Consider the following 15,039-nt stretch of genomic DNA (forward strand, 5'->3'; position numbering starts at 1 on the left):
TACACAATGCATAAACAAATGATACTTTTCTTGGCTGAACAGTAAATTGTATAATCCGACTTCCTAGGAGACTCTGAAGCGAAATCTGAGAACTGAGCAGAGTGACCAAGAGCAAATTGAGCGGAGAACAGCCGGAAACCCCTGGCAAAGGCCAGCTGCATTAGCCAGGAGGAAACATGTGCTTTCCTGAATTGCACCCATGCAACACCATCAACCTTTGAAGCATGACATATAAACACTGCCAAGGATCTTCAGCTCTCCCTTCAGTCACTCTTTGGAGTTATTTGTAAAAAGTTGCTTACACTTTTGGGCTCTTCTCTCCCTGTGCACTCATCTTGGAAGGGACACAGAGGCAGAGGCAGCTGTAACAAAAAACTAAGGCTGCAAAGAACTGGAGTAGGTATGATTCAGAGAACACCCTGGTCAATGTCCTTAGACGAGGGTTCTTAAGCCAGGCCTCCCCTGGACACCGCAGTGGGATTTCAGGAAACTGGTAACGTTGTGTAGTTAGTGTAAATTGTGAGTGTGTGTATGTGTGTCTCTCTGTCTTTCTGTCTGGAAAGGAGACCAGATGTCATCAGATTTTGCTTTTGGTTTTAGAGCCTGCTCCTTTTTCTCCACTTCATCAACCCAAGTGGGGCTCGTCTAAACCCCTCACTCTTCATCAAGAGCTGGACGTGGGGATGTGTAGGAGAAGATGGAAGACAAGGAACCTCACCCTGTGGAAGACCTTCTAAATGAGTCAACAGATGTGACCAGATTCAAGAGTGCCTAGCATGTGTAAGGTCCTATAAATGTTGTAATTATTACTCTCTGCCAAACACTTTAGGCTTTTGCAACTTCACAACCACCCTAGAGATCAGCATAAATCCCATATTCTATTTACAAGGAGATTTACTTAGGGGGATAGAGTAAACTAACCCAGGGACCCAGCTATCCAATTCCAGAACTATCCAATTCCAAAGCTTGGACTTTTTATCTCCACCCCACAGCCTGAATTAGTGGCCACATTTTCAGTCTCGGGCCAGCCTCTCCATCCTTAAGTCTTTCACATCTAAAGCTCGAGAGTCTTGCTCTTTCCCTGAGTCTGTCCGTCAAAACAGGCACTGAGCCTAAGAATGAGCTTCTTTAAGCCAAGCCCTAATCTCTACTGGCTTGCATAATATGGTCCCAGGAATCCTACTCAAATTCCACACTCATAGCCAGTTGTTCGCCCAGTTTATCAAGGGTTAAATATGACAGAAATTACATGTTATCACAATGAATTCCCTTGCCTCTACTGATATAGCCAAGCCAAAGGCGAGAAGGGAAGAAATGTTTTCTGGTAGTCACAAAGCAGAATGAGAAAGCTCTAAACAAATGCCTACTGTTCTCTGGTTTCAAAACCCATGCTAAAAACTGCTGTTAAATACCAGCTACTAAAACAGCTTTCCCCAAACAGGTGAAAATCCTGACGATTGCATTGTATGGATCACTACCTAGGTGTCTGCACTTTACTAATGTTGTCCCTATGCCTCCAAAGAGCCAAGCATTGCTGGCTAGGTGTTACTTCTGGAAAAGTTAGACAAGGCTCTCAGGGTCAAAAAGGCAGTGAATAGCAGAATCAGGACTCAAACCCAGGTCTGTATGAGAACGGCATCAGTGCTTTTAACCATGCTCCTCCCACCGTCTACACAACCAATGTGAATCATGGTACTCAGGGCCAAGCATCTCTTCTTGTTTTTGTCTGGATCGACTTCCCTGATACCTAGCCAACCTCTCAAGAGGAGAAGGCAAGGAAGCAAGACAGATGCTCTATAAATAGAAAATCCGAGTTTCAGGTCCAGTCCCGTCATTCCCTAGCTCTGTAACCTTGGATAGAGAGCACTTAACTATCCAAGGTCTCAGTTTCCCCACCTCTGCAATGAAGATCACCGTTCACATTGCACAGGCCTGGGAAACAATGGGAGCTAAGGCTTTACTCCTACTTAACCCACTAATGCAATAACCAGTAGTAGCCCTTTCTCAGCCTCCCCCGCCCCCCTCCCCCACCAGCGCTCATCTGTGAGGTCTTCCTGGGCCACCCCTCCTTCTCACGTCCCCCGCCCCTCTCCTCCCTTTTGGCTGCTGCTTAACCTCCCTCCATTACAGCAGCTGTCTTGCCTCTTCGGAAGGTCGGGCCTTGGGTGCGGGGACTTCTTTCTTTCCAACTCTGGGCACAAGGGCTTGTCTTTCCTCAGGACGTCGGGGCAGCGACCTTTGCGCAGCTGCGGCGGGCTCCGCAATGCCCCCGCGGGGTGAGCACGCGGCCGCGCGTCCTGCCCCGAGGGGGCGGGGTGTGACCAGAAAGTTTACATAGGAGGTGCCTGCAGTGGGGAACACCCCTCCGCCCGCGGAGCCTCCTCTGCCGCGTAGCTTCTCGGCCGGACCCCTAGGCGCGCGCGGCCGCCGGGGGTTCCCACACCCGGACCCCGGGGCCCTGGCCCTCCCGCAGCGCCACCAGCCATGCGGCAGCCGCTCTACCGCTGCTACAACACCACCTCCGTGGAGAAGGGCAACTCGGCGACCATGGGCGGGGTGCTCTTCAGCGCGGGCCTCCTGGGCAACCTGCTGGCGCTGGGGCTGCTGGCGCGCTCGGGGCTGGGATCGTGCCCGCCGCGCACGCCGCCCTCGGTCTTCTACGTGCTGGTGTGCGGCCTGACGGTCACAGACTTGCTGGGCAAATGCCTCGTGAGCCCCTTCGTGCTGGCCGCCTACGCGCAGAACCGGAGCCTGTGGGGACTGGCACCCGCGTCGGACAGCTCGCTGTGCCAAGCCTTCGCCTTCTTCATGTCTTTCTTTGGGCTCGCCTCCACCCTGCAGCTCCTGGCCATGGCACTGGAGTGCTGGCTTTCCCTGGGGCACCCCTTCTTCTACCGACGGCACATCACCCTGCGCCGCGGCGCGCTGGTGGCGCCGGTCGTGGGCGCCTTCTGCCTGGCTTTCTGCGCGCTGCCTTTCGCGGGCGTCGGAAAGTTCGTGCAATACTGCCCCGGCACCTGGTGCTTCATCCAAATGGTGCACGAGGAGCGCTCGCTGTCGGTGCTGGGCTACTCGGTGCTCTACGCTAGCCTTATGGCCCTGCTGGTCCTCGCCACCGTGCTGTGCAACCTGGGCGCCATGCACAACCTCTACGAGATGCACCGGCGGCTGCGGCGGCGCCCGTGCCCGGGCACCAGGGACCGCGCGGAGCTGCGCGCCCGCGAGAGGGAGGCGGCCGCGCAGCCCCTGGAGGAGCTGGACCACCTGCTGCTGCTGGCCCTCATGACCGTGCTCTTCACTATGTGCTCCCTGCCTTTAATAGTGAGTCGCTGCGCGCCGAGGCTGCCATTGCGGGACGAAAGGGTGGAGCGCAGGAGGAGTTGCGCCCCGGGCACCCAGGGTTTGTTGGTGCACTCCCCAGATCCGGTTCCCTCCACAGCCCCGAGGACAGACAACCTAATTTGTTGAGCCCGAAGAGGGGAGAAAACAAAGAAAGGAAGGGAAAGGCCGAGTCTGATGGTGTCTCCCTAGCGCCGCAGAGTCTCCCCAAATAGCAGTACCCTCTCCCCTCTCGTTCCCCCTGCGAAGATCTCGGGGTCGTTTGGTGCCTCGGAAGTTTGAGGAGCAGAATTTGGTTCCTCCTTCCGGATAGCTAGGTACTGTGTTATTTCGTACACGTGCCCGTGATTTTAGTGGCATCAGAAATGGGCGAATGCACCTGGGACTTTCCCCCCAGGTGTTGGCATGGAAAGAGAATAAAGGAAGGCTTAATGCTGCCAGAGTGAGAGATGAGAGACTAAAGATAGATTTAGTTTTTTAAAACTTCTTAAGTAATCTTTGAGGAGTGGCGGTTGCTCTTCCTGATGGGGGATGGTGGCAATAGAGGAGGAGAGGCTGTTTGGACAGGCAGGTGTGTACTCACACGGTTCAGCCCGTGGTGTCGTTTTGACAACCTGTCTTGACAGGTTTTGTTTTATCTTGCTTGGTAAGCGAGGTGACAATGAAAGCCATTATCTCGGGTTTCCATTTACATTGGGGCTGGTGGTGGAGATTGAATTACCTGGTAGCTTTGAGGGTAGTTTTCTCCTGGGGTCCTGGAGGCCAAGACATCTGGAGGCAACAGAGGCTGAGAAAACTTGTAAAGGGTTGCTACTCTGCCTCTCCCCCATCCTCAGTGTTTTTGTTCAACATGATGTACATTTAAGTAAATTCATTGCCAATTCAGTGCCTTTGCTGAGATGTCTGTGAGTAGGTACATTAAGTTTCTCAGGGCAATGTAGCAATTTTGGATGTTATTTTTAAGATTGGAAGAAGGTAAAATATAATGAAATTTTACTTAAATGGAGGCCTTAAGGTGTGGGAAACGAGTTGTCTGTGACATCATCATGCAGGGTTAAGCTCAAAAATAAATAAATACATCTTTATAGAAATAGATCAGGTATAGGCATAGATATTTAACAGTGGTTCTCAAACTTTAGCTCACTCAGAATCATCAACAGAGCTTTTAAAAACGCAGATGGCAGGGTACCTGGGTGGCTCAGTCAATTGAGCCTCGGACTCTTGATTTTGGCTCAAGTCATGATCTCATGGTTTGTGGGCTCAAGCTCCATGTCAGGCCTGTGCTAACAGGGGTGTGGAAACTCTTTGGAATTCTGTCTCCCTCTCTCTCCCCCTCCCCCACTTGCTCTCTCTCAAAAATAAATAAACACACACACACACACACACACACACACACACACACACATGCCTGGGCCCTATTCCCCAGAGTTTCTGATTCAAATGTTTTTGAAGAATTCTTATTTTATTTATTTATTTATGAGAGAGAGAGAGTGCAGTGGAGAGAAAGAGAAAGAGAGAGGGAATCTCAAGCAGTGCAGAACCCAACGCAGGGCTGTATCCCACAAACCATGAGATCGTGACCTGAGCTGAAACCAAAGGTCCCACTTTCAACTGACTGAGCCACCCAGGCGCCTGAGAAATCCTTAGTCTTCACAAATTCCCAGGTGAGGGGAAAGCTGCTGATTCAGGGATCCCATCTGAAGACCCAAACTCTACAGCAGGAGTTGGCAAACCACAGCCCACAGTCCAAATCCATCCTGACTGCTGTTTTTGTACAGCTCTGGAATTAAGAATAGTTTTTACAAATGAACTGATTTCGCAAATCGATTTGATGGTAGTGTGCAGGAGCTATAAACCCCAGTTAACTCAAATACTATTCCAAGAAAAAAACACTTTTATTTTTCCCAACAGTAGACATCAGTTACTCCCAAAATGTACGTAGTTATTATTAACATTTTTAATCTCATCGGTAAAAATTGTGGAAATGTGTTTTCTCGATTTAGAGGTACCTACCAAATACTTACTATTGGCCTCTTGACCTGTAAAATCTAAAATATTTACTGTTGGGCCCTTTACAGAGAAAGTTTGCAGACTCCTGCTCTAAAGGAATAGCTCACTTATGTGTGCTGTGAAAAAGCAGACAATAGCCAAATGCATGGATATTATGTCCTCAGTTTGAAAGTTTTAGTAACAATGTAGAAAAGAACATAATACAGCATAATGCAAGAGCATCGCATTTGGACATGTCTGTCAGGGGAATTGAATAACTTATACAGGATTGTGAGGATGGAAGGAAATAATGGATTTGAAAATGATTTTAGGGGTCCCTGGGTGGCTCAGTTGGTTAAGCGTCCCACTCTTGATTTGGGCTCGGGTTATGATCTCAAGGTTGTGAGATGAAGCCCTGTGTGGGGGCTCCGGGCTGGGTGTGGAGCTTGCCTAAGAATCTCTCTCTCCCTGGGCTCCTGGGTGACTTAGTCGGTTAAGCCTCCAGCTCTTGATTTCAGTTCAGGTTGTGATCTTGAGGTTTGTGAAATGGAGCCTCACATTGAGCTCCTCAATGACAGCACAAAGCCTGCTTGAGATTCTTTCTCTCTCCCCTCTCTCTGCCCCTCCCCTGCTTGTGTTCTTTCTCTCTCTCTCTCTCAAAATAAACATTAAAAAAAAGATTCTCTCTCCCTCTCCCTCTGCCCTCCCCCCCTCATGTGCTTGCACTCTCTCATGATATCTCTCTCACTAAAAAAAGAGAGAGACACACACACAGCGACAGAAAGAAAGAGAGAGAGAGAAAGCAAATGATTTTATTTAAAACCTTGTAAACTTCCAAAGATATGCAATGCAGACAGGTGTTGAGTTTGAGAAGTTCTTTATAGATTTTTGATACTAACTCTTTATCCATTATGTCATTTGCAGATATCTTCTCCCATTCATTGGTTGCCTTTTAGTATTGTTCATTGTTTCCCTTGCTTTTTATCTTGATGAGGACCCGGTAGTTCATTTTTGCGTTTATTTCCCTTGTCTTCAGAGACATGTCAAGTAAGAAGTTGCTCTGGCCAAGGTCAAAGAGGTTGCTGCCCGTGTTCTCTTCCAGGAGTTTGTTGGTGCATGTCCTCACATTTAGGTCTTTCATTCATTTTGAATTTCTTTTTGTGTATAGAGTAAGAAAGTGGTCTAGTTTCATTCTTCTGCATGTTGCTGTCCAGTTCTCCCAGCACTATTTGTTAAAGAGACTGTCTTCTTTCCATTAGATACTCTTTCCTGCTCTGTTGAAGATGAGTTGGCCACATAGTTTTGAGTTCATTTCTGGGTTTTCTATTCTGTTCCATTGTTCTATCTATTCTGTTCCATTGTTCTATGTGTCTGTTTTTTTGCCAGTACCATACTGTCTTGATGACGACAGCTTTGTAATATAACTTGAAATCTGGAATCAGGATGCCTCCAGTTTTGTTTTTCTTTTTCAGGACTGCTTTGAGTATTTGGGGTCTTTTGTGATTCCATACAAATTTTAGGATTGTTTGTTCTAGCTCTGTGGAAAATGCTGGTAGTATTTTGATAGAGATTGCATTATGTGTATATTGCACTGGGTTGTGTAGACATTTTAATAATGTTTGTTCTTGAGCAAACATGAGCTCATCCATGAGCGTGAAAGGGTTTTCCTTTTTTTGGGGGGGTCCTCTTCAGTTTCTTAAGTGTTCTATAGTTTTCAGAGTATAGATCTTTTGCCTCTTTAGTTAGGTGTATTCCTGGGTATCTAATTGTTTTGGTTGAGAATTTCTGCATCCATGTTCATCGGCCTGTAATTCTCCTCTTTAGTGGGGTCTTTGTCTGGTTTTGGAATCAAGGTAATGCTGGCTTCATAGAATAAGTTTGGAAGTTTTCCTTCTATTTCTATTTTTTGGAACAGTTTAAGAAGAATAGGTATTAACCCTTCTTTAAACGTCTGGTAGAATTCCCCTGGAAAGCCATTTGGCCCAGGACTCTTGTTTGTAGGGAGATTTTTGATTACTGATTCAATTTCTTTGCTGGTTATGGGCCTATTCAAATTTTCTGTTTCTTCCTGTTTCAGTTCTGGTAGTTTGTGAGTTTCTAGGAATTTGTCCATTTCTTCCAGATTGCCCAGTTTGTTGTCATAGAATTCTCTTACAATTGTTTGTATTTCCTGGTATTGGTTGTGAGCTCTCCTCTTTCATTTGTGATTTTATCTAGTTAGGTCCTTTCTCTTTTCTTTCTGATAAGTCTGGCTAGGGATTTATCAATTTTGTTAATTCTTTCAAAGAACCGTCTCTTAGTTTCATTGATCTGTTCTATTGCGTGTTTTGTTGTTGTTGTTCATTTGTTTGTTTCTATATCATTTATTTCTGCTCTAATCTTTGTTATTTTCCTTCTCCTGCTAGATTTAGGCTTTATTTGCTGTTCCTTTTCTGGCTCCTTTAGGTGTAAGGTTAGGTTGTATGTTTGGGGCCTTTCTTGCTTCTTGAGGTAGGCCTGGATTGCACTGCATTTCCTCTTAGGACTTCCTTTGCTGCATCCCAAAGGGTTCGGACTGTCGTGTTTTTCATGTCATTTACTTCCATGTATTTTTAACTTCCTTAATTTTCTGGTTAACCCATTCATTCTTTAGTTGGTTGTTCTTTAACCTCCATGTATTTGAGGGCTTTTCAAATTTTTTCTTGTGGTTGACTTTAAATTTCATAGCACTGTGATCTGAAAATATACATGGCATGATCTCAAACTCTTTTTACTTGTTGAGGGCTGATTTGTGACCCAGTATGTGATCTATCTGGAGAATGTTCCACGTGCAGTCGAGAAGAATGTGTATTCCACTTTAGCATGAAATGTTCTGAGTATATCTGTTAAATCCAGTAATGTCATTCAAAGCCATTGTTTCCTTGTTGATTTTCTGCTTAGATGATCTGTTGCTGTAAGTGAGATGTTAAGGTCTCCTACTGTTATTGTATTATTATCAATGATTTTCTTTATATTTGTTATTAATTGATTTATATATTTAAATGTTTCAAGTTGGGGGCATACATATTTCTAATTGTTTGATTTTGATGGACAAATCCCTTAATTATGATATAAGCCCTTTATCTCTTCTTACAGTCTTTGGCTTAAAACCGAATTTGTCTGATATAAGTATGGCTACTCTGGCTTTCTTTTGACATCCATTAGCGTGATAGATGGTTCTCCATCCCCTCACTTTCAATCTGCAAGTATCTTTAGATCTAAAATGTATCTTTTGTAGGTAGCATATAGATGGATATTCTTTCTAAATCCATTCTGATACTCTGTGTCTTTTGTTTGGAGCATTTAGTCCATTTACATTCAGAGTGATTATTGAAAGATGTGAGTTTAGTGCCATTGTGTTACCAGTGATGCTCTCTGGTCCTTTATAGTCTTTGTTCATTTTGGTCTTTTTTCTTTCCCACACTCAAAGAGTCCCCCTTAAAATTTCTTATAGGGCTGGTTTAGTGGTAATAAACTCCTTTAGTTTTTGTTTTTCTGGGAAACTCTATATCCCTCCTTCTATTTTGAATGACAGCCTTGGTGGATAGAGTATTTTTGGCTGCATATTTTTCCAATTTAACACATTGAATATATCTTGCCACTCCTTCATGGCATGTCAAGTTTCTTTGGACAGATCTACTGCAAACCTAATCCTTCTTCCCTTGTATTTTATGGACATTTTTTTTCCCCTTGCTGCTTTCAGGATGCTTTCCTTCTCTGTGTATCTTGTGAATTTGACTATGGTATATCTTGGCCAGCTTTTATTGAATTTAATAGGAATCTCTGTGCTTCTTGGATTTTGATGCATGTATCCTTTCCCAGATTAGGTAAGTTTTCAGCTGTAATTTACTCACACAAACCTCCTGCTTCCTTCTCTCTCTCTTCATCTTCTGGGGCCCCTAGGATACAAATGTTATTACATTTTAATAAATCATTGAGTTCCCTAAGTCTGCATTTGGGATCCCTGGCTTTGATTTCCTCTTCTTTTCAGCTTCATTTTTTTTCTATGATTTTATCTTCTATATCACTAATTCACTCCTCTGCCTTGTCCATCCTCATTTTTATAGCCTCCATTTGGGTTTGCATCCCAGTAATAGTGTTTTTAATTTCAGCCTGACTAGATTTTAGTTCTTTTATCTCTACAGAGGGATTTTTCTGGTATCTTCTCTGCTTTTTTTCAGAAGTTAGTATCTTTATGATCATTTTTAAATCATATTAAATTCTAGTTCAAACATATTACTTATGTCTATGTTGAGTAAATCACTGGCCATCATTTCTTCCTGCTCTTTCTTTTGAGGTGAATTCCTCTGTCTTGTCATTTTGAAGGAAGGAAAAATAATAATAGGGTGAAATAAAAATTTTAAAAAGCAAATAAAGGAAGCCAGATCCTAGGTGTGTTTTGCTATGCTTGTTAAGAGAAGCTTGATAGAAAAAAAGAAAAAGAGAAAACAATTAAAAATAATAAATAATAGAATAAAATAAAAATTTTACTCTTTTTGTATCCAGGAAACAAAAGAAAAAGCAACAACAAAAACAGAAGCAACAACAACAAAAAGAACAAACAAACAAAAAAACCCAAATGAAGCTAAATCCATTTTCCCCGAGAGCTGAAACTTTGCTGCAGTCTGTGATCCGTAGTCTAAGTGAGTGGAAGGGATTTGTGCTATTCTTCTGGGGGAGGGTCTTGCCATGCTGTGGCAACGGCTTGTCCCAGGAAACAGGCCACCAGCAGTGGCAGCAGCTCAGAGTTTATGGTAAATCACAACATAGAGCCAGTACCAGGGTTTGCTGCCCTCAGCCCACATCTTTGTTCCTGTACAGTTGAACCAGCGACTTGGTGGTGCCTGAGGGTAATTTGCCCAGGAGAGGCAGTATCACCTCTACCAAGTGCACTCCAAGCAAGGGAACCACTTCTCCCTGAGCAACCCAGGCGTCCTCAGACCCCACTGCCCCCGGCTCCACCCCACTTCCTTGGCTGAGCACCCACAAGGGCTGACGTCTGAAACTTCAGACTCTGTGCTCTGCTGTTTATAAGAAACTGGGGGCATTGAAACCCTCTCCTTTTCCCCCATCAGTGGTTCTGGGGGGCAGTTTTCTGGTGTAGTCCCCCGTGTGTATTTTCACTCTTTCTCTCTGCTCTTTCAGGGGGAGTGCCTTCTTGCACAAACCCAACATGCTGTGTTGTCTCCCTGTCTGCCTTCTTCCTCTCTGAATACTTCTGCCTCCCCTCTGCATCACCTCTGCTCTTCTCTCCCCGGATCCACCTCTCTACACCATGTACCCTGCTGTGTTCTCTCCCTCAAACTATGCAGATTGCTCTGTTAATTCTCGGATCTGTTTTCTAGGTGTTCAGAACAGTTTGATGTTGATCTAGCTGTGCTTGTGGGAGGAGACAAGGGCAGGGTCCCCTTATACTTTGCCATCTTAACTCCTCCCCATGCGCACTGTTTTCTAATGCAGTGGTTTTCTAATATTTTTGAGTCTAAGGACCCCTTTCCACTCTTAAAAATTATTAAGGATACAAAGAAATTTTGTAGATTATATCTGTTAATATTTATCATATTAGAAATTTTAAATAAGAAAATTTTTAAATATTATTGCAAAACAAGTTAGCAACGTGTACTTCTTTCTTGTGTTTCTGTATCAGTGTAAGGAAAACTTGGGGCTTTCACAAAGATATAATGAGTGATAATAAAGTTCTAGAGATCAAAGCAGGTAAAGCAGAAAAAAAAAGCATGTTAGCATGGAAGTACTGAGAACATTCCCTGAAAATGAACATATGTGTGTATCCAAAATCAACTACCTAAGAAAGGTGTAGCAAACACAAGACCACACAGTATGTATTACATTAGCCATTGAGTGATAATGTCGTTACACATCAGGTATCCTTGGTTAAACTTACTGTACACCTAGGAGTGAAAAAGGCAAATAAATCTTTTTTATTATATTGTATCTTTTTTGTGATATGATACCCTGAAGACACACTGAATGGGTATTGGAAACCCCCACACTTTGAAAATCACTCTCCTAAGGAATGGACCTGGTGATTGGAAAAAATAAAGGCTATATGTGAAGGGAGAAAAAAACCCTTGCTCATAGCATGAATATTATATTTCACTAAGCCAATGAAAAATTTGTTGAGGTGTGATTTTTTAAAATTAACTTTGCTATAATGCTGCATTTGAGCAAGACTTAGCTAAATTAAACTTTCAGATTTCCAATTTGAAAACATTTTTGGGAAGAAAATATAGAGAATACGGGATGATCTTTAGAAGCAGTTCACAGCACATTCCTTAATGCATGTAACATATTTTCATCAAAATTCATTTTACCTTGAGACCCACAATGTATTGGAGGTTGGTAGGGAAGCAGGGATGGATATAGATAAGCCATGATAGCTGAGAAGTTTACAAGCCAGGTAAAGACAAGTACGAGCTTGTATAATTGCATATATCAGAATCCATGGAGTCACAGAAGTGACAGAGGACATCCTGCATGTATTGAGAGAACTCATGTATGTATTTCATTTTGATGGGCGAAAAGAATGGGGTGGAGTGCTCCTTTCAAAGGAGGCTGATAGAGGTGGGCAAAACCTGGGTCCAGGGAAGTGAGTTGAAAGTGGATTTAAAGGGCTAGAGCAGAGGATGAGGTCTGGGTGTTGTGATGGATAAACTGGATAGAAGGGGCATTAGAATCTAGAGAGCTCTCCTCAACAGGGATGTCCCGCTACTTAAGTCTCCAGCAAGTTGGCAACAGCAGCATTTATTTCATGGACACTTACGTCCAGGAGAGGGAGCTCGTCTCACACCCATTCACTATGTAAATTGAACTACTTTAAACATGTGGGGGTATATTCTGAGGTTATTCATTATTCTGGCCATCTTTTATAGGGGCAGTTTATAAATAAAGTATGTTCTAGAGAATAGTATTGAACAACAGAGATGTTTTGAAAGTCTAAATTGTGTTTAAATTGGTATCTTTTCAGAATTAATAGAATATGTTATAAATGAATAAATTTGTCACATTTTTAGTAAACTCAAAAAATAAAAATAAAATTAAAAAACCAGGTATAGAACAATGCATTTCCCATATAAATTAGAAGGCCATTCATAGAACAATACGTTTCTAATAAATCAAGTGACTTGAAAATACAAATAACCCAATAATATGCAATAGAACTGACATGGACAAATACTGCATAGAAACACAGTGGTTTGTTTTAGTTATGTAAATCTCATTTAGTTACTCAGATCCCAACTAATAAAGTATTATGAAATAGTTAAAATTATATTTTGCTCTACTTCACTTTGAGGAGAAAGTAACAAATGTAAAAACAGACTTACATAAAGTATTTGCTTTTCAAATCAACTTAAGCATGTAGCCTGCTGTTGACTATTTATCAGATTCAGCATGTATCTGGTACCAACAACATTCAATGCTGTAATTCATTGTGGGGATATAAAATGAGAAGAACATCACCACTGCCCACATAAGCTATAATACAAGGCAAGGGATGGAGTGATTGGGACCATAAGGGAGTTTAGAGGAGAAAAGGTATTGCTGCTAATTGATAAGATAATGATACTGGCAAAGTTTTGAGTTCTATAATAGTGCTAAGACCTGTTGTCAAGATTTTACTCCTGTCATCTTATTCAAACTTCAAAACAGTCATGGAAGACAGGTACGATGATCCCCATTATGTAGGTGAGGAGATGGAGTAACTTGCCTGATTTCATACAGCCAAGGAGAGGACTCCATCTAACCCCACAGTCAGACTCTAAAGCTAATGGGCTTAGCCGCTACCTCAAAAAGGCTTCCTGAAGGACTTAATGTTTGAGATGGGCCTTGAAAGGAGCTAGGATTTGGGCATGTAAAATCCAAAACGTTTTAAAGTAACATGCTCAGTTTCCACACCTTTGAAATGGAGATGATGATTGTGCTTACTTCATAGGATTCCTGTGAGGATGAAATGAAGTTTTTAAAATGAAACGCTAGAACAGTGCTCTACGTGGGCACTAACTGTTGTTATTATTATTAGTATTTTTAGACAGTGATGATGGGAGAGGGCATTTAGATATAAGTGTACCTTCTTTATTATTATTATTTTTACAAGTAGTTTATTGTCAAATTGGTTTCCATATAACACCCAGTGCTCATCCCCACAAGTGCCCTCCTCCATGCCCATCTCCCCCTCCCCCCGCCATGCCCTCAGTCTTCAGTTTATTCTCAACATTCAAGAGTCTCTCATGGTTTGCCTCTCTCCCACTATTGACGGATGGATCAAGAAGATGTGGTTTATCTATACGATGGAATACTACATGGCAATGAGAAAGAATGAAATCTGGCCATGTGTAGCAACATGGATGGAACTTGAGGGTGTTATGCTGAGCGATAAGTCAGGCAGAGAAGGACAAATACCATATGTTTATTATTTTTAAAAACGTTGATTTATTTGAGATAGAGGAAGAGGGCACACATGTGGATAGTGGAGGGGCAGAGAGAGACAGAGAGAGAATCCCAAGCAGGCTCCCCACTGTCAAAGTAGAGCCTGACTCAGGGTTCAAACCCATGAACCATGAGGTCATGACCTGAGCTGAAACCAAGAGTCAGTGCTCAGTCAGCTGAGCCACCCAGGTGCCCCTAAGTGTATCTTCTTAAGTGCACTTAAGATGGGAATGTCTGCACACACTGAAATGCTCTATAGAAAATAGAGTAAAAAGTAAGGAAGCAATTACGGGAAAACACATCTCATATTCCTTGATTGCACTGAATTGGTCTGGTGTGGACAGTTATTCATAACCCCTCCCAGTAATGGTGAGTTTGCATGCTTTCTGTCCCATTCAAGTCCATTTTGTCCCATTATGGATTTAGACTCTCAGTAGGCATAGGGAATATAATGGCTGGCCCCCAGCGGAGTGGCAGGCAACAGTAGTGCTGGCTGAAGTGTTGGCCATGGTGGCTCAGTGGCAGGAAAAGCCATGGGATGGGACAGTTTGCAGGGCTCCAAGGAGGCCAGAGACTTCAGGGGAAGATCGACGATAGGAGTGGTCAAGCACAAGTAAGTAGCCTTATATTTCTGTGTGTGTGTGTGTGTGTGTGTGTGTGAGTGTGAGTGCACTCACGCGTACGTGTGTGTGTGTCCTAGTCTGAAAAGAGGATGTCAACCACAGAAAGATAACCATCTATCCTAAGAATAAGTAATTCGAATGAGTTAAACAGGTCCTGTGTGAGTCTCCTCCTATCTTCCCCACTGGAGTATTTCCTGTCTCCTTGTTGATTAAAAGTTTCTCTTTCATCGTTGTCTCCAAACATGCAACATTTCACAAGCAAGACTTATTTCTGGGGTAGTAGGAGGACAGGAAGCAGGCAGGAGAATGAAAGGAAAACTGGAGAAAAGAGAATCTCGGTGTTTGCAGAAGTGTAGTGATCCTGTTTGTAAAAGATTTGGTGGCCTGGGTTTGTCCCATGCCCCGTGTCCGCTCATCCTCTGCACAGCCCAGCAGGGACCTGGAAATCCCAGCCGCGCAGCTTCACAGCAAGTAGAGCAGCCTTCAGGGACTCAGACCCCTCTCCTGGGAGCATTTGCTTCCGCTGAGCCTTCAGGTGGGCCCTGCACCTTCCAAACTCCTCACTTGTTCTATCAGCTGCAGTGGCCTTTGCTGATCACAAATTTACCGAAAATGAATATTCCAA

General features: G+C 43.5%; 1 protein-coding gene across 1 annotated transcript in view; it reads left to right on the forward strand.

The window, feature by feature from the left end:
• The first annotated feature begins 2,464 nt into the window (after nt 1-2,464).
• PTGDR (prostaglandin D2 receptor) overlaps nt 2,465-15,039 on the forward strand; it is a 44,714-nt gene continuing 32,139 nt past the window's right edge. The window contains exon 1 of the mRNA XM_039225040.1: nt 2,465-3,321. Within this exon, the coding sequence (XP_039080971.1) occupies nt 2,485-3,321 (837 nt within the window). The 5' untranslated portion in view covers nt 2,465-2,484. The remainder of the gene's footprint in view (nt 3,322-15,039) is intronic.

The sequence above is a fragment of the Hyaena hyaena genome, unplaced genomic scaffold (genome assembly GCF_003009895.1).
Source record: "Hyaena hyaena isolate Hyena2069 unplaced genomic scaffold, ASM300989v1 scaffold_1886, whole genome shotgun sequence".
In the NCBI taxonomy this organism is placed as follows: domain Eukaryota; kingdom Metazoa; phylum Chordata; class Mammalia; order Carnivora; family Hyaenidae; genus Hyaena; species Hyaena hyaena.